At 35.8% G+C, this 18,332-nt stretch overlaps 2 protein-coding genes and 1 non-coding gene across 4 annotated transcripts; all 3 read right to left on the reverse strand.

Moving 5' to 3' along the window:
- LOC18606366 lies at positions 1,395-6,482 on the reverse strand. 2 transcript variants are annotated; one of them, XM_018117295.1, is made up of 2 exons: positions 3,852-6,482; positions 1,395-2,231 (listed from the first exon to the last, which is right to left on the reverse strand). In XM_018117295.1, the coding sequence occupies exons 1-2, from the start codon at positions 6,154-6,156 to the stop codon at positions 2,188-2,190; spliced, it is 2,349 nt and encodes a 782-aa protein (XP_017972784.1). In that variant the 5' UTR covers positions 6,157-6,482; the 3' UTR covers positions 1,395-2,187. The 2 variants fall into 2 exon arrangements, with proteins under 2 accessions (XP_017972784.1, XP_007039994.2); XM_007039932.2 differs by having other exon boundaries at positions 3,806-6,482.
- Positions 12,308-12,380, reverse strand: TRNAK-CUU. The gene has a single exon. It is a non-coding gene; the product is annotated as a tRNA-Lys (tRNA).
- On the reverse strand, positions 12,647-17,288 carry LOC18606367 (methylsterol monooxygenase 1-1). Its single transcript, XM_007039933.2, has 5 exons — positions 16,700-17,288; positions 15,599-15,921; positions 13,681-13,828; positions 13,545-13,577; positions 12,647-13,087 (listed from the first exon to the last, which is right to left on the reverse strand). Exons 1-5 carry the CDS (start codon positions 17,027-17,029, stop codon positions 13,007-13,009), a joined length of 915 nt encoding a protein of 304 aa, XP_007039995.2. The 5' UTR covers positions 17,030-17,288; the 3' UTR covers positions 12,647-13,006.

Here is an 18,332-nt window from a genome sequence, read left to right on the forward strand (position 1 = left end):
TTAAGACCAATGTTTTTTTTTTCTATTGTAAATGCCAATAAATATAGTAACACATCCTTAGCATGCATATAAATGTTAATTAGTACTTAAGTTGTGCTTCATTAACTATGCTAATTAGTTATATACTTACGAATATCAAATACATAACTTTATTTTTGAACATGCAATATTGGAATTCATATAAAAATTTTTCTAAGAATACGATCCATGCATGCACTAAGTTCATAGCGAAGTTAGTGGAAACTTGTGAAACAGTGAACGGGAGGTCTGATTTTGCATTTTCAAGTTCCATTCTGAGTATAACAACGTTAATGAAAAGCACCGAAGAAATGGTGATGCAGACAAAAAAGGAGAAATATATCAGGCGTTCTATTAATGGAGGTTGCTAGTGAGCATTCAAAGGGGAATGAGAACTTACATGAGTGAAACCAAGAACAAGGGAAAGAAAAAAGAGAGAAAAATAAAAAGTTGTATGATGAGAAGCATTGGAAGAGGCAAAGATTCTTGTATAAAGAGAGTGTCGTCCTATACTAATCATTATATCTCTTTTCCTTTTAACCAAACCAAAATGAGTGGAGTGAAGCATACCATACGCAGAGAGAGAGAAAAGATTAGTAGCTTAGTTTGGTGAGCAGTCAGCATTAACAAGTCTTGCCGACAGGAAATTCTGTCTCTCCACTAAATGAGTCATTAGGAGACCCAAGAGTGGTAAAAAAATAAACAAAAAGAAAAGAAAAGAACAACACAAATTCACTCCACTTTTCTACTATCGTCACGATTTCACCCCACAGAAAGGTGAATCACCACTTGATATGTATATATATTTTTTAACCTTTTTAACTGTTGGGTGGAGATGGGTGGGTGCATCTAATTCCATCGAGGCATTAAGCCAAAAAGGAGAGCTCAAAGTTCAAAGTGCTTTTAAAGGGTTTTTTTTTTAAATATATATATATATATATATATTGAAATATATATATATATATGATGGAAGGGAAAAGATCGGAAAGCCGATGGTTTCCTGAAATTTCTAGGCTTGGTTTTACCATAAAGGGTTGCAACATGCTACAGTGATAGCTTCCTCTGATTGGCAGAAAGTGCAATGGTGGATGACCAGCCATTGTCAAATGACTCCTTATCCGCTTCTCTTGGATATAACTAGCTACTGCTCTGCAATTCATTGCCCTTTTCCTTTTTCTCTTGCTTTTCCTCTTTTTTACTCAAGCTGCATGTGTGAATATTTCCCTCCTAGCTTTTCTTTCTTGTTTTTTTTTTTTTTTTGTTTTCTAGAATAAAGATTTAGAGTTGTATGAATAAATCTTGAATGCTTTGAGTTATCCTATACATGATTAGTAATTATAGAATGGATATATATATATCAGTAAAAACAAAAGTACTAGTAATTGTAAGAGGTATAGAAGATGGTATATATTAGTCAATTTCACATTTTACAGTCATGAATAACAAATCTGTATCATAGTATAATATACTGGAACATAAATACGGGAAATACAAATAAATATTGGATAAACAATCAAACAGGAGCAAGAGGAATAAATCCTTGGAGTTTGAGGTAGATGAATGTAGGGAAATCCATCAAGAAAAACTTGGAGCAGCTGTTAAGTTGCAGTAGTGTTTTAAAATTGCCGAGGCATCAGGAACCAATGAATCAGTTTGAAATCGTTGTAGGATCACTCTCAAGCATCTTGTGTGCCGCTTCATGCCGACAATCTTCCTTTGCTTTGGGTCCTCTTAAGACCTTTCTCGCAATCATGGGGGGCATCAACCAATGACTCTGCATGAACATCATGAGCTTTGGAATGTTTAAAAGATAAGTTACCCCCAAAGATGATTTGATGGGAAAAACCTGATCTCTCTCCCAGACAACCAAAGCTTGGAAAAAGACTTCCACTTCTTTCATGGTGGGGCTCCACTCTCCCAAAGACACAAAAAACAGGAGAGATAGATGAGATGGAAACAGTTACAAGTGCTCCTCCAGCTAGAAAAGCCCTGGTCTCAGGTCCTTCCGAGGTTGGTGACCCACGTACTGAAATTCGGCTAGCCATCCACCCAACCGGCTCAAGGATCCTCTTGCAAAAAGACAGATATCTGCCAAAAACTTGGAGTCCTTGGATCCTCCAGGCAAATTCCTCTTTAATCATGGTCCAACAATACTAACGCCCAACCATCTTACGGTGGTCTCTCCAGTCCGACAATATCTTTGTCACATGCTTCTGCCAACAAAAAAAAGACATTTAGCATAATTATCATAAGCTCATTGCTCAGTTGAAAGTTCAACTTACAATAATTGACTCTATCAACATACAACTCCAAGTTCTTGAACATATGTTTCAACAGTTTAATGTTCACCAAGAAAGGTAACTCAAATAAACACAACTAAGAAATGAGCCTATCCAAACATTTCTGATAAAAATGTACTTTAACCTACTAGTTTCGGAGAAGTATAGATTGTACTTGAGATGTGATTTAGGTTCTCGACCTGTCAAAGCGCTTGATTGCATCACAAGTCACAAAAACTAAACAGAGTGGATGCACAAGAGCCAGAAATCTTATCGAGTTTTGGTATCTCCCGAGGTACAGATACAACATGGTCCAGGCAATTACCTGTTTGGGCTGTGAGAAGGAACCTAAACTTGGAACTTCATTCCAACTTCAGTTTGCGGAAAGACCGTCTAGATGGGCATATGAAGGACCACCAAGCAGCCAAATGCAAGTACCAAAGACCAGAAATAGTGAAAGGTTTTTCAGCAAAACCTCCCCAATCATTTTACCACACATCAAAGAGCAAATGATATCCAAATTGGACATGTGTGAAATTGCACAAAGAAAGAGTGTTGATCACGCTTGTTTACAAAGGAATTGAGATGATCATGCAAAGGATCCATAATTCCACACTTCATATAATATTGAAAGCAAGGGACCAGCTGTACATTATATCAATTCCAAAAGTTCAGCTGGACTAAATAAAGAAACCATGTAACAAGCTTTTTCGGACAGAAAGGTAATTGTCTTTAGAAGATTAATTACTTCATCAAGAACAATAAAATGGAGAACCGGACTACAAGAGAAATTGCTTTCTTGGATTCTTAAGAACACAAATGAGGGCTCATAAGTCTTAAAGCAAGATTGTTAACAGAATACGGAAATTTCAGTAAATAATGTCATATACACACACATGCATTACTGTCCTAAACCTATATCATCAGTTCCATGAACAAAAAAAAGCACATGGAAGGTAGAGTACAAGCCAAATCAGAAACTGTAAGTTTCAATATTACTCAAGATAACAGCACATTGTGCTTAAGTGCTTCAAGTTCAAAAGGATATGACTTGCTTGTAAACCTCATAAAAAAATATAGAGTCAAGATATGTTCATAAAACCAAAAGAGAAATCATAAATCTTTCCCCTTTATAGATATTATTTTTTTATCAAAAATGCTAGAGGACAAAAAATTTACAATGTTCTTCCTGTTCTGTAACTTCTATTCATGCAGCATTCTCTATCTTTACAAACAAGAAGACTCTTTCTGCAAATCCAAAAGCCCCAAAATCATGCTAGGGTAAAAGATGGGAAAATGCTCAAACTGTGAGGCTGAGCAGTGGTAGGAATACAATATTCAATCCCAATCAATGCCCTTTTCCTCCACCTGACTGTCCCAAAATCTTCTAAAGAGTAAGTAAACTAGTACAAAATGGGAAAAAAGTAGTAAAACGAATTCAAAAAATCCTACAATTTTCAAATATCTAAGGAAATGGGGAAAAAAGAAAAGAAAAGAAAAAACATTACACTGAGGATGTTTCAACAAGAACCTCATTTAGCACATCATCCTCACCGTTTGCCAATGCGAAAAGCTCCGCATCCTTCTCTTCATCGCTGGAAAAATCCCGCCTCTCGAGCTTGGAATGTGCTGCAACAAATATCAACTTTTGAGCCCTGTCCATGCCTACCCTTGAATGCCCATGTGCACCTACCCATCTCAACAAAGACCAACTGCATTTGAATCCACATGAAGTTGCATGAAGGAAAATAAGCCTAACTGCAACTTTTCCTAGGGACTTGAACTCAGTAAGATGAGTTTCCCAAATAAGCCTACTGCTCTGGGGATTAGCAATTTTCATCTTCCCAGTGACTGGATCTCTCTCCTTCATCTGCACAGCTTGTGCATATACCGGATCAAGCCCTTCTGTTCTCCATTTCATAAGCTCCATAAGAGCAATATGAGCCTCCTCTCTAGATACAAGCCTGGTTATCAGCTTGTCAACATCCTTTTCTTGCTCAAGTGTCAAGCATTTGAATGGGGGAAGGTACTTCCCACTGGCGTCTCTAATCAAATAAAGTGGATCAAGTATATATGCAGCCGCCCAAGCCGGGTGGTAATTCTTCTTGAACCGCCTTTCAATCACTTTCTCCACTTGACCTTCTGCAATGTGAAATTTAGAACACCAATCTTTCACCCTGGTTCTAAGATCATCCCAAAGTGGCAGGCATTTCCCAACCAGTGGTCTTTCTGTCTCTATCTCTTGAGCCATTTCTTTGATCAATTTAACCAATGAATGCACTGCCTCTAAATCATTCCAAAACCCCATATCTCGAATCATCTCTGCAACATCCCTAGCAACTGGATCCTCCATGGATACCATCTTATACGTTTCGTCAAGCAAAAGCAACTGAAGTGCCCGAGCTGAGTTCAATATATCTTCAATCATTGTATATACAGGTCCAAAATTCAAGCTTTCATGGTCGCGCAAGGGCACTCTCAATAAATCGGCACTCCCACACTCCTGCAACTGATACTTCTGAAAGCTAATGCGAATTTGACTCGTATTATTTATGAAATTTGCAAGCTTCAAGGCGTTCTCTGTCACTGTCTTGAACAAAGGAAGCTCCTTGCTAAAGTCCTTAATCAAACTATTCAAACCCTGAAACTGACAAGAAAGATTAACCATCCAATGATGCTGATTCTCCAAATTCCTCAATGCTTTAGCCTTAAACTTATCAGCAACAATCCCTGCACATTGCTGCACAGCATTCCCACAAATTCCCGTTACAGTCTCCCACAAGACCTCCTCTGCATATTTAGAAGGAACAGCACCACTAAGAAAAACTGCCCTTCTATACAAACTAGTCCCATTAGGCAAATTCACCATCAAATTCACCAAGCTCTCTTCCCCACTAGCAAAGCTCTTAGCTTTCCACCCATCCGATGCAACCTGAAAGAACATAGCATCTCTAATCCTTGCCTCGGATTCAGATTTCACTTCTTCATACTTAACATCCAATCTACTACCAGCAAGTTCCCTCCTTGAAACTGGTGGCAACCCGACCTGATTAAGAAAAGCTCTAAACTTTGGATGTTCAAGACTCGAAAACGAAACCGACCCACAACACTCATAAATCCAATCAGCTAAAAAATCAACTGCACACTCAATCTGGGACTTGCTTAAAGTTGGCCCAGGTGAAGTTTTAGGACTTTTTAGCTTCTTTACACTATCTTCCAACATAGCCAAAGCACCTAAATCCTCTTTCCCTCCAGACAAAACCAAATGCTGCTGATGTTGCGGCACCAAACTTCCACCACTCGCCGTCACAACCGCCCCTGGCGACGGCGAGTAAGCTAACTCTCCGCAAAACCTTGAAGGATCAACAATAGCCAACGGAGTAACCTGATAAGAACAACCCAAACCTGAACCAGAACCAGAACCCGAACCAACAAGGACACCGCCAGTGGCAGTTACAGTAACCGAAGAAGAGCTTCGTTTCCTATTACTTTGAGTTGCGGTTGCTGTTGCCACCGTTGTTGGAGATGGAGAAACAGAAGAAATGGGTTTGGCAAGAGAGTTAAAGTTGGGACAAGTTCCCCTCTTTAGATGTTCTGAAGCTGTTCTTGAAGGATTAGAAGCCGAGAAAACAGCGTCGCACAAAGAGCACCGGAGCTTTACAGCTTTGGGGAGCCCGGTATCAGTGTTATGAACGAGCATGGGCTCGAGATGAGCCCAATACCAAGCTCCTTTACCTTTTATTGCCTTGGTTCGAACCATGACTAACCCTTCGTACCTTTTGTGTACGGCCTTGGCTGTTAACTCGTCGGCTGAGACTGCGTCCACTGGAGTCGTTGTCGTATTAGTCGTGGCAGCCATTACAGGGGGACTTAAATGAAAAAAATGGAAAATTTGGCAACTCTTTTTGGAGTTTCACTGAAAGGCTCTGCTTATTGTCTTCGTTGTCGTTGTTGTTGATGTCGTTGTTTTTCTTGTCATCTTTTTCTTCTCCTTGTTCCCGTGGATTATGTGAACGAAGACGTTCTATGGGTTCTTGCATTTAGCCGGGAAAATCTGCCGGCGCTGGCCGGATCTTGATTTCCCGGCGACTTTCCATGCAGAGTTTTTTTCCCACTTTTTTCTTTGGTCTTTGTTATTGGGTCTTCGGTATTTTTTTTTTAGCAGAAGAAATTTCAAAGCTAAAGAAAGAGAAAGGGAGAGAGAAAAGCGGAGTGGGTAGGGTAAGAGAGAAATAAGGGGGACATGAGAGAGTGTGAGGGGGTATTGCCTCGACGCGCTGACACGCCCCGTCAAGGCGAGCGTGGGGGAGAATGAAGGGGGGAGCATGTTGATGGGAACTGGTGCAATGAGGTAACACCAGAGTCCCACGTACGAAAACATTTACTACCTGACACAGGTTGTCAGGAACAGGTGATTGGAGAGTACAAGACACGCGCCTCAAAAGGTTCTAGTTTTGGTATCGCTTTCATGCTTCGGCCTTTAATATTTCTTCTCTTTTTAATTTTTTTTCCCCAACCATTTTCTCCTTCTTTTCTCTTTTGTGTTGTTGGGGTCTTGTTTGTCTTGTCTGTTTCCTTCCCTTCCTTTTCTTTTTCTTTAGATTTGGAATTTCAGGATTTTTTTTAAAAAAAAAAACTCATCTTCTAATTGTTTATTGGTTATATATGGGTGGGATTTATTTTTCTTTTTTGGCAGACAGAGCAGAGTTTCGTTAAATGGAGTTTCCTTTTGTGACCTGCTGTTCATGTGGTTTTTATCAGAATGTGGACATAAAAAGGGCAACCTAGGAATTTAATGAATCCCCCTCCCTCAACCAGTTCTTCTTCGGCAGTGTTGACCAAAGACATCCAAAAGAAATTGCCTTGAAAAAGTTCACCAAACACCATATGCAATCAAACCCATTCTTTTACTAAATTTTAAATGCAGGAGATACAACTAATAGTTTTTATTTTGATTTGATTTGATTTTGATTAATTTATCAAATAAGCGGCTACTTAAGACATTGACAAAGATCAAAAGAAATCCAGCCATTCAAATTAGCTCTTAATCACAACAATAATCTTCACCTTCTTCCCAACTAATTGTGTCAAGCTAATCATGGCAAACACATTAATTAATATCATGGACACATCATTCCTTTAGATTGTGATATAGAAAAAAAAAAAAAAAAAGGTCATTAACCCAAGCAGCTGGCCTTAAAATAAGCATTAGTAACAGCAATGTGTTCCATGTACAATATATTTTATATCCACCCAATTGGCCTATTTGTATTTAAGAACAATTTTTTTTTTTTTTTTACAAACTTGCTCTTCAAGGTTTGTGGAAAATAAGGGTTTTCCAAATTTAGTTATTACTCTTTTATTATCGATCATTTACGTCATAAAAATGAAGATAGAAAATGATTTTTTTACTTAAAATAGTTCATGATACATATTATATAATCTTAAGAAATTAAAAACGCACGAAGCTTCTTTAAAATTTCATTCTACTTGATGTAAAATAATTTGGAATTACATCTCTATCTATATAAAGAAAAAAGAAGAAGAAGAAGAAGAAAATAACATCTCTCTTTTGAGTTAGACACTGCAAGTTCAAACTTTCTTTCCAAACATGGAAAAGATTTATCTTGTTTTTCTGTTTATTTTGTCCATTAGTGGGGGGGAGAGAATATTTAAGCTTGCTACTTCTCTTCTGGAACAAAGGTAATTACTAATTAAATCTGGATTGTTGGGAAGGGCAAGAGTTGATTAAATTGTCAAGTGAAGTTTAGTTGGGATCCTTAAATGGAGCACAAGGCTTTATATCATAGTACTATAAATGAAAGAAATGGTCAGTTTTTAATGCCTTAGTTGTCAATGTCCATTGAGTCAATTACCATATGTCACCCAACTGTCATCCACCTTAGTGTCGGACTGTAGGGTTTTGAACCCATAGACAAGGAAGGTAATCCATATATGCTTGAGCCAACAATTTTGAAATCTACCCCAATTCCCAAAGGAAAAAAAAGAAAGAAAAAGAAAGGATAGATCCCATGATTAAAGATGTACTACCGCAAGTTAATAAAAGTTCAATCTTGGCTTGAAAGAATAATGACCTTTTTTTTTTTTTTTTTTACATACCAATTCTGAGGATGCAAATGGAAAATTATTAAAGTGACTTTCTACCTAGAAATTCTAGTGCATGCTTCAAAGAGTGAAAAAATTTACAAAACCAATCCATTTTGTTTCTAGTAGTGGGTCTCTCTTTACTAGGACAAGAAAGGGAGGGGTGATTAGAGATTTAACAATTTAAGAAAATGGGGTGTTGGATTTTTTCTAAGCACTGGGTTTTTGAGTTAGATACTGAGGAAAAAGAAGCTCTCAAAGTCTAGGAAATTTGGATGAAATTCCACAAAGGAAAATTCTGGCAAAGCTTGTCGTTGTCGAAACTTTTTTTTAACGCCTACTATATGAGAATTGAAAGCCTCTTTGGAGGTCTTTGTCCCTTGTTCTCTATCTTTCCAACAGCAAAGGAATCAGGTTTATATTTTTAATCATTTTTCCTTCTCGCTGGAATCATCAACCCAACGTATATTTGGGGTGGTTTGAATTGACTTATTAGAGAAACCCCTCCTTAGCAGTTAGCAGATTTGGTGAAAGTCACATGTTGTCTATCAACTTTGCTTGTAATTCGTTAATGAACTGCCTAATGCAATATTAGACATAAACCCTTCTCTCTCTAAATTATTGGAAACACATTTTATCTTTCCCAAATTTTTAAGTTTAATCTGATCAAAAAAGGGTCCAATTTTATTACTATCTTTAGCATATCGAATGTATCAATGGCTATATACATAGAAGTAATGATGGCCAGACAGGCCTTTAGCTTTTATAAGTATAATTCGAATTGTACAAGAGGATAAAAGCTTTTGATGATGATGATCACTTACAACATATAAGGGATGCATACAAACAAGAAATTAAATCCCAAATTATAAAGTAAAACTACTGGGGACTGTGGAGTAGGCCATGAAAACCATTAGCTGCCTCTCCTCCTTTATTGTATAAAAAGTCAAAGGAAAACCAACACATTGTCGATCGACCCCTCTACATAAAATGATAACAATACCCGTCAACTCAAACCTAATAGTGAGCTTCTTTTCATTTATACTGATGTTCCCATTACCAAACCCACTACATTTATCTTCAAGATTCTAACACATTTGCAGCACAAATTATTAGGGTTGGCCATAAATCTTTTAAAAAAACCATGATAATTGTGTCATTTTTCTTATCATCAATTTAAACTTTGAACTGTTAAGAACTGAGTAGTTCTTTGAAGTTCAAAGAACAAGCTAATCTTGAATTCAAAATCCCAATACTTTTACTTAACAAAGTGAGGGTTGAAGAATATTATTGATCATCTCTAAACGTAATTTCTTTTCTTGTTTTCCTTCGACATATAATTTGGTCACCAGCAAATTATGTGTGAGCTGCAGCTAGCCTGCTGTCAAAGATGGGAGAGGAGGTAGTTCATATGAATGCTAAGTGCTAACCACAAAAATATGATTGACAAACATGGAGGAATAATGGGTATGATTGCTCTTTTATTCTGGAAAATTAAATTGCTTGGTATGGGCAAAAGGCAGAGGCATTCTCTTTTCCTGATTCTTTCTACTCATTTTCATCTTATCAGGTGCAACATAGGCTGCTGCTACCATCTTCATTCAAATGCTCTCGAATGGGTAGTACAACCGAAAATCATATAAGTAGGCTACTACAATTATAACTTTATATGATAAAGAATTTTCAAGTTTTTTTTATGGATATTTTAAATAAAATAACAGTATATATATATATATATATATATATTAATATATAATATTNATATATATATATATATCTTAACATTTCATGTGCAATATTCTGAAAATATCAAATATATTACAATGATTTTGTTATGCGTTTTATTTTTAATTAAATTTATACGAAATCGATCAAAATATAATAATTGTTTATCATCTTTTTATCGTCATACTTCTTGCTTAAATTGAATTTACAATCTTAAACTTACTTATAAAAAGAATCTAATTGAAAAAATTACCATTGATCTTATTTGTTTTCTAAATTATATCTTTTCACCCATCTAAAAAAATTGGAAACCAAAGACATCTTTGTCTGCATGAAGACATGACTTTCCTTTTAAGGTGCATTGTTTTGCTGCTATTTATTTCCCAACACAGATACCTTTCCTAGATTCCAAGCTTTCGACATACATGATCTACATCCCTTTTCTTCCTCTTGGACTTTCTTTTTTGCATCTTATCCATATAAGGCACACCAAATTTACCCTTTTATTTTTCTTAAAAGAAAGGATAAAATTATTTGTTTTGCTGTATTTTCCTATTGTATTTAATTTGAAATGCCGAGGAATTATGAGAGAAATTATGTATAAAGTAAGATTTTTCAAAAAGGAAGTTAAAACCATAGACGTGAGAATTGAAAATTTATTCTCATTTAACAATCTAAGCAACTCAAATTCATAATCTTTCTAATAATTTATAAATTGGGAAAAATCCATCTCATTAATGAAATTAATTAAATTAGAAGATATCTTTGAAAACTCATTAAAGTGGGATGGCCCTTTGATATTCACAAACACAAACATATGCCCAAGTTATCATTAAGAACTTCTTTTGTTTGGATGTTTCATGCATGTATAGCACAAAATTAGTAATGTTTCCATATTCTCATGTGGACCAAAATGAATAACCATGGTTGGTTTTATCATGGGGGGATGGGGTAGGACCCATTCTCAACCCGAGGGCCCATGATTACCCTCGTGATTGAAGCCACGTGTAGGGCGTGGATTGATGAAGGAAAAACAATTCCCCAATGATGCCACGGAAAAGAAAGCCATAAAGTTTGAGAAATGATGAGAAAAGTCATTTGCAATTTCCCTCCCTTTATAAAAAGGTGGTGGAAGAAGGAGGGTGAAGGGAGAGAGACCTTAAAACATTGAAAGCAGAAACTTGTTTTTGCAAATTACAAACCAGCTGGCTTGATCAACCACATGATTAATGGACCCACCCTTTTGGTGAAACCCTTGTGGTTTTACTCCCACCTGGAGCTCACTTAAACTTGACAAGATTGGACAATGATACATACCAATTCTCCAAGAGCTACAGCTCCTGCTCTTTTTTCTTTGTCTCATTCTTCTCCCGTGGATGTGGAAATCAGGATTCAACATCTCTCCATTGCTATAATAACATACTTAACTCTTCTTGACTCAACACTTCATTTAATGATACGTGTGCGTATTCTACTATTTACGTAATTGAGTTCAAATTTTCATTTACGAAAACTAATATTACTTATTGTTGTTGTTTAGGGTTATATATAAAACTTATTGTGACTACTGCTAAGTCTGAGTTATTGTTCATTCAATATGGAAGGGCAAGGCTAGGAACAAATTATATGGCACAATCAATCGAAGGTCACGAGCGAATTTGGTTAAACACAACACATGGAATAAATCAATGGTGGTCTCATAAAACGATGATGGTAGTTAGTGAGAAATGGTAGGGTCTTGCTCCCTCCATTATCTTTTAATTAATATTATCCCATACATTTGAATGGAGTTAATTAAAATTGGGATTTAGTTAATAGTAATTGAAGTGGGGAACTTAAATTTATTTTTAAAATCTATTTACATGGTGTAATTCAAAGTGCACTGTTAGATGAAATAAAGCTGTTTAGATTTTTACCATGTATATTCTTTGACTTATCATGGGCCATTTATGATCATCTCAATCATGTGGAAGAGCCTGGAAAAAGGTTTGGGCTTGTCTCACGGCTATGAGCAAAATGGATACTAGGAACCCTTACGAAAAACCCAATCTGGTTGAAACCCAATGATCAATGTATTGACGGTAGAGACCCAACTTCAGGAACAATTAAGCAGGCATAATGGGTTGAAAGTTTGGAATGTTTTAGTGTTGACTCATACTTTCCTCTTACAAAAATGGAAACGCCCACCGTGGGGCTCGAACCCACGACCACAAGGTTAAGAGCCTTGCGCTCTACCGACTGAGCTAGACGGGCAGTTGATGAAACGTCATCACCACATCTTTTGGAGATTTGTAACACAAAGGTTCAATAATAAATTACCGCTCACAAAATCAATGTACACGACAAGCAAAGATCGTCACTAGAGACACCCCTTTTCCGCTATCAATCAAGATTAGGAGTTATAGCTACATTTGAACTGTTGGGGCATTTGCCTATGCAAAGAAAAGAATGTTAGGAGGCCTGCAAGCATCAAACTTCATTTCAACCTTGCATATAAATTTACTACGTTTCTTCCGCTATCTCTAGAAAATAGCAAGTGCCATAAGATACCAGAGATCAAAACATACAGATTCTATACTTTCACCATTTAACTAATAGTGGGACACAACTGAAAATTCACACCATGACTCTGATTTATAGCTTCTCAGTTTAAACAAAAGATGTAAACAGAGGACAGACATTTAACCTAAACAACCATAACTGACATCTCCTCATTCTAACACAAAATCACATCTGGAAAAGGCCAAGTTAATCTTCATCTGAAACACTTAAGACATCTATTTTTATCACCACTAACAATGATGTCAACTAGAAATCAGATTCCCAAGAGTTTGTCACGAGTGAGAGGTGCGCTCAAGAGAATGGCTCCACTGACGCGGCTATTCAGATTTAAGATCTTGCGTTGGAACGTAGTATGAGCCTCCATTCTGAGCACCATTGGTTCTAGATTCCTCTTTCAACTGAATTACACGAGCAGTGAATAGTTAGCAGAAGCAAAGAAACAGAACTCTCAAGCTGGAAGACATGATATGTGAGGCATATAGTAAGCATGAAAAACATTTGGAAACAACAGAATTAACAGTTTATGCATTGGACATTGTCTATCAATCATTCATGAAGATTGAATTGATGATGCTTTTCTTTCAATCTTATCTTTCGTGAGTAAGATCAAATGCTTAAAGATAAAGATAGTTAACTTTTATCCATATCCTTACTCTTTTCCATTAAGGTTAAATTAGTAACTTTAAGAGTTGGAAATCACTCAGTTTAGACCAAATGATCCAATCACATTCTCTATCAGTATTAGAGTATTTGTATAGATAGTCCTGATTACCCACTTGCTAAACCAAATTTGTCAAGAAAAGATGCCTTGTCAAGTAATAAAGGATACACAACAAAAGAAGTGCAGCAACTTACCTTCCTTAGGACCTTCTTATGGTAGCGATAGCCCTAATCACACAGAAAAGAAAGTTATTGCAGGAAAGAATTATCAGCTGATAGAATAAAATCAAATTTAAAAAAAGAAGAGTAAAATAATGCATTGTTTCATTACCTTGTCAGTGCCATAGATATAATCACAATAAGTAAACACCGAAGCAAAGTTGCTCTGGCTTTGTCCACCAACATAATGATGGTAATCATGGTAATCTGCACCACCATAAAATGGGATATATCTTGTGGGAGTCCAGGGGAAGTCATACCTGCGTTACACAACTTATACTGTGAACTTCCAACTTATACAGCTGAAAGCACTTACTAGCTTCATCCTAAATATCACCAACTGAGCTGCATTAAGCCTTAATGCATAAGCTACCACTTCTAAGCATGAAAGTAATAGCTTCTTATTTAATCTGCATGGTTTCTTCATCAATCAAAATCACTTGCAGCAAATATTCTCAAGAAATATTGCATAATCTGCCCTTATAACGATGCCAGCAGGTCAGACATTTTGCTTTCTTTTGCGCTTATGGTTAAACCCAACATCCCAACCATTCTAGAACTTTCACTCAATCACTAACTCTTAAGAGGTTAACGACTCTTGGGAACCAAAGCTCTCACCCCGATAGTCATCTGTTAAATTCAAAAATTCATGATACCGGAAAAGGAATGAGGATAGGCATCTTAGCTACCCTTTTTTTACCAGCATGCAGGCTTTATATTAAAAATAAAACTCTACACTGGCAAAAGATGATCACACTGAGAAAAATAACAAAGCAAGTTGCCTTAAAACGATTTGTTTGCCAGAATAGACCAAAAACTAATTTATAACAGATGAAGTAAATATTCAGACATTAGTGTTAGTGGTAGATTGATACGGAACTGGATTATGCAATGTGATATTCTACCATATGCTTTGAGACAGTCAATATTAACAGAAATTCAGGGGTTATCTTCTCCCCATGAAGCTGGATAAAATGACAAACCAGTAGTTTCTGCTTTAGTCATTAACTAAAATAGTTTCCTCACAGAAACTCCTACAATGAGCTCCTATATCAACAGTAATCATAGATATCTTGGGCAGCCCCTTTGTTAACTCAAAAAATGAGTAAATGACCACTCTTCCTGAAAACATAGTGGTCATTGTTACACACATAATCATTTTCAACTATAGCTCACGTTTCCTTATCCTCATTTTGATCAATTTATGGACATTATGGGCTTTTTTTTTTTTACATTATTTCAGCTAAAACTTAGCCAGCAGACATAATAGCTGTGCATAAATGTCAAAATCGAGGAGGCAAAATAGAAACTGCTGTGGCAACAAAACGTTATCCAAATATGAGTTGCTAAGTCAGCATCACACCTAGGTTAATCTCCATGACATGACAAGGGCAAATAGAAAGCAGAAATTTTCCAAGAATATGTGGTGATAAGTAATAATCAGAGTTCAAATCCATGCATCTATCCACTGACAAACTAAAGTCATCCTTTAGTTTCTCAAATCTCTAACGCACAGCATTCAGCTATTAAATTTTCAAAAAATGAAAAGAAAATCAACATATATAATAGAAATGGCAACTGATGACAAAATAACAGAGTGGCAGGCAAAAGAAACCATTGAACGAAATCAAATATTTACTTTTTCCAATTTTAATAAATGAGCAACTTATAATATGCTTAGAGAATCGCATTCCACATTTTAAGCTTTGGTCACGCAATTGTAATTAGCGATTTTGATGTGGTAATTATTAGTAATCCCCTGCAAAAAAGGTTAAACTTATGAAAAAGATAGAAGGGAAAACTAAAGTTGAAAAGAGAGAAGGCCTGATCCTTGCCCACTTCAAGAAAAAGTTAGCCACTGTTGAAAGATCCTTCAAAAACCCAAGTACTTTGATGTAGAAAGGAGGAGAGAAAAGAAATGAAAGAAATTCTAAAGTTGGAATCAGTTAGTCACAAGAACTAAAGGAAAGGGCAGTGAGCAAATTGGAAAAATAAAATAATACAAAAAGGTGTAGCTGTAGCATGCATACCCACTGTGTGTCTCTATTGCTTCAATTTGCCGTAAAGCTATCCACAACCAAAATGTGATCAGATGCCCTGGAACAATTGCTGGCCCGAGAAAAGATGGAATGCCGAGGATCAAAACTTCCGCCCAGTGCGCATATGGTGCAGCAAACCCAATCGGAGCAGTGAATTCATGGTGAACCCGGTGAATTTTCTCATAGCCCCATTTACCATGCAGGAATCTGTGAATCCAGTAATTGGTATAATCTTCTATCATGAAATATACCCCCAACTGTGCCAGAATCTCCCACGCTGATGGCAATGGCAGCCCCGTTCGAATCCCAATCATCTGCCAAGAAAACACATGCAATCTTAGATAAAGCAAATGATTTAGGAAGATGCTGCTAGGAAAAAACACAAACAAGTAATTGTATAAGTTGCAACAATCTGATTATGGAGTAGAAAGTTTCAGAAATGCCTTACAAAGACGTATAAATAAACAGAGAAATCCAAATGTTCAAATCCCCAAGTATCTCAGTAATGAGACTGAGGAATACATGACAAAACCCGTACAAATCGTCAAACTCCCTTCACCAGGGAGAAAAACTGCAATGTTTAGCTCAAAGCTTTGGAACGAAAACTGAGCAGTGAACATGATTCGTGTTTTCAATTTTCTGAAAAAGAACTGATCTTACAAAGTCCAATTCTAGTCTTTTACAAAATGCAAATAAACTAATGATTTCCCATTTACAAAGTTCCTCACAAATGACTCATTTACAAAAAATGAAAAAAAGTGTACTAAAACTGTAAAAAAAATATACTTATTACGCAACCAAGAACAATTTCCCAGAAAACTAATCAATGCATTTCAAAAAATAAAAAATTCAGCATCCACCTCGATGACAATGGAAATCTCATTAAGCCCCACATAAATCTAATTCCCAAAGTTGAAAAAAATCCCAACATTTACACAATTAAATCCCAAGATTAAATAAATTTCCCACTATCAGTAAATCGCATCCCCAAAAATCTAAAACTTTCACCGAAAATCCCAACTTTACAATCAAAATCAAACGTTTAAAAACAACCCAAGAAAAGAAGTTATAAAAAATCGAAAGAGTTTTTACCTTAATTGAAGGATAAGACACTAACTGCAAAGGACCCACAACAAGAACAAACATCCGCATTACATCCTTATAACACCTGAACATGTCAGACAACGACAGGCTCACTTTGGGCTGAATCTTGTACTTATCGAACCCCAAAGATCTCATCATCTCAACAAAAACAAGCGGCACAGGCACCACAGAAAATATCAGAAATAAAAACAAAATATTGTGGCAGTAAAGGCAGTAATCCGATTTTTTAGCCGAATAATTGAACCACAGCGTCTCGGCCACCGTCAGGTTCCGTCCGAGGAATATAGTAGCCTCCTCGATGGTCTCAAACGGCAACATTTTCAATGTTGCGGCGGCGGCGGCGGTGAGTGGTGGAGGAGAGAGTGTGGATTCAATGTAGTCAAACAATGCGGAAACCCGAAAAGGAATCGGATGTACCTTGCATGAAAAAATGAAGAATTGAAGAGCTGAAACTGTACTTATTTATAAATAGCGGGTGGTCAGTATTTTTTTTTTTTCTTATTTACGGTCGTTGTTTGTTTGCATGGAGATGCTGAGATAGGTTAAAGCTCTTTCTTTGTTAATGTGGTGCGATGCCTTTTTCTCTTGGTTTGGTTTCAGATTATTAGCTGTATTTATACTTTATTCACCGAAATTAAGCACAATACTAATTATTGCTCATAACTTTCATTTAAAACACACTGTAAATATATAATAGTGTGAGTAAAAAATTTTATTTTTATAAATAATACTAAGAATTTAACATTTTTTCATGAGAATAATAATAATAGTAATAAATAAATTATTGAAAATAGTAGTGATTAGTTAATGATAATACAACAATTTCTTAAATTTAGTGGCAAAAAGTTTTCATTCTTTCTCAAATATTATTCTTTTTATTTTTTATTTGTTAAAAAGAGTTGGAATCCAACTTTTTGGACCAGTCAAAAGCACACATAGTTAATTTTTTTATAAAAGTATCTATATAAATACAAAATAATATTATGTAATATGATATAATTATTATATTAAAAAAGTTAATTAATTTAAAATTAAAGGAAGCATACAAATTAACTTTCTTTGAATGTTAAAAATAGTGTACTTGAGTTGAGTATTCTTCCCCATTTCCTCTTTGTTTTTTAATTTTTGTATTTAAAGAGTTGAAAAAACTAATATTTATTTGTAAGAAAGCAGGGGATCTGATCCCCATTTCAACTAGTTAGAATAATATTGTCTTCTTCTTCCAGGTGGTGAGATTAGCACGTGACCTGACACATGGTGGGTGGCCTTATGCGCTCCATCCTGGGCCAGGAACACGTGATTGCATTTTATTTTATTGGTAAAATGATCTTATAATATTTATTTTAAAATTTTCTATTTACATTTATCGCATTAAAAAACCAACATTCCGATCAAAACAAACAACAAAGTTTTATTATTTCTCTATAACAAAATAAACGCTTATGAAGTTTAATCAAGAGCCAAAAGATAATTGTTTGCCGTCCAGAATAGAAATAAATCACTCCTACATAAACTAATTGGGGTTTTTGAGATTCTTTCTATGCATAGAACATTTTTTTTAAACATAATACTCAAATAAATTTTTGAATTATTTTAAAAAATGAAATAAATTTTTTTATTG

The sequence above is a fragment of the Theobroma cacao genome, chromosome 3 (assembly GCF_000208745.1).
Source record: "Theobroma cacao cultivar B97-61/B2 chromosome 3, Criollo_cocoa_genome_V2, whole genome shotgun sequence".
Classification (NCBI taxonomy): Eukaryota; Viridiplantae; Streptophyta; class Magnoliopsida; order Malvales; family Malvaceae; genus Theobroma; species Theobroma cacao.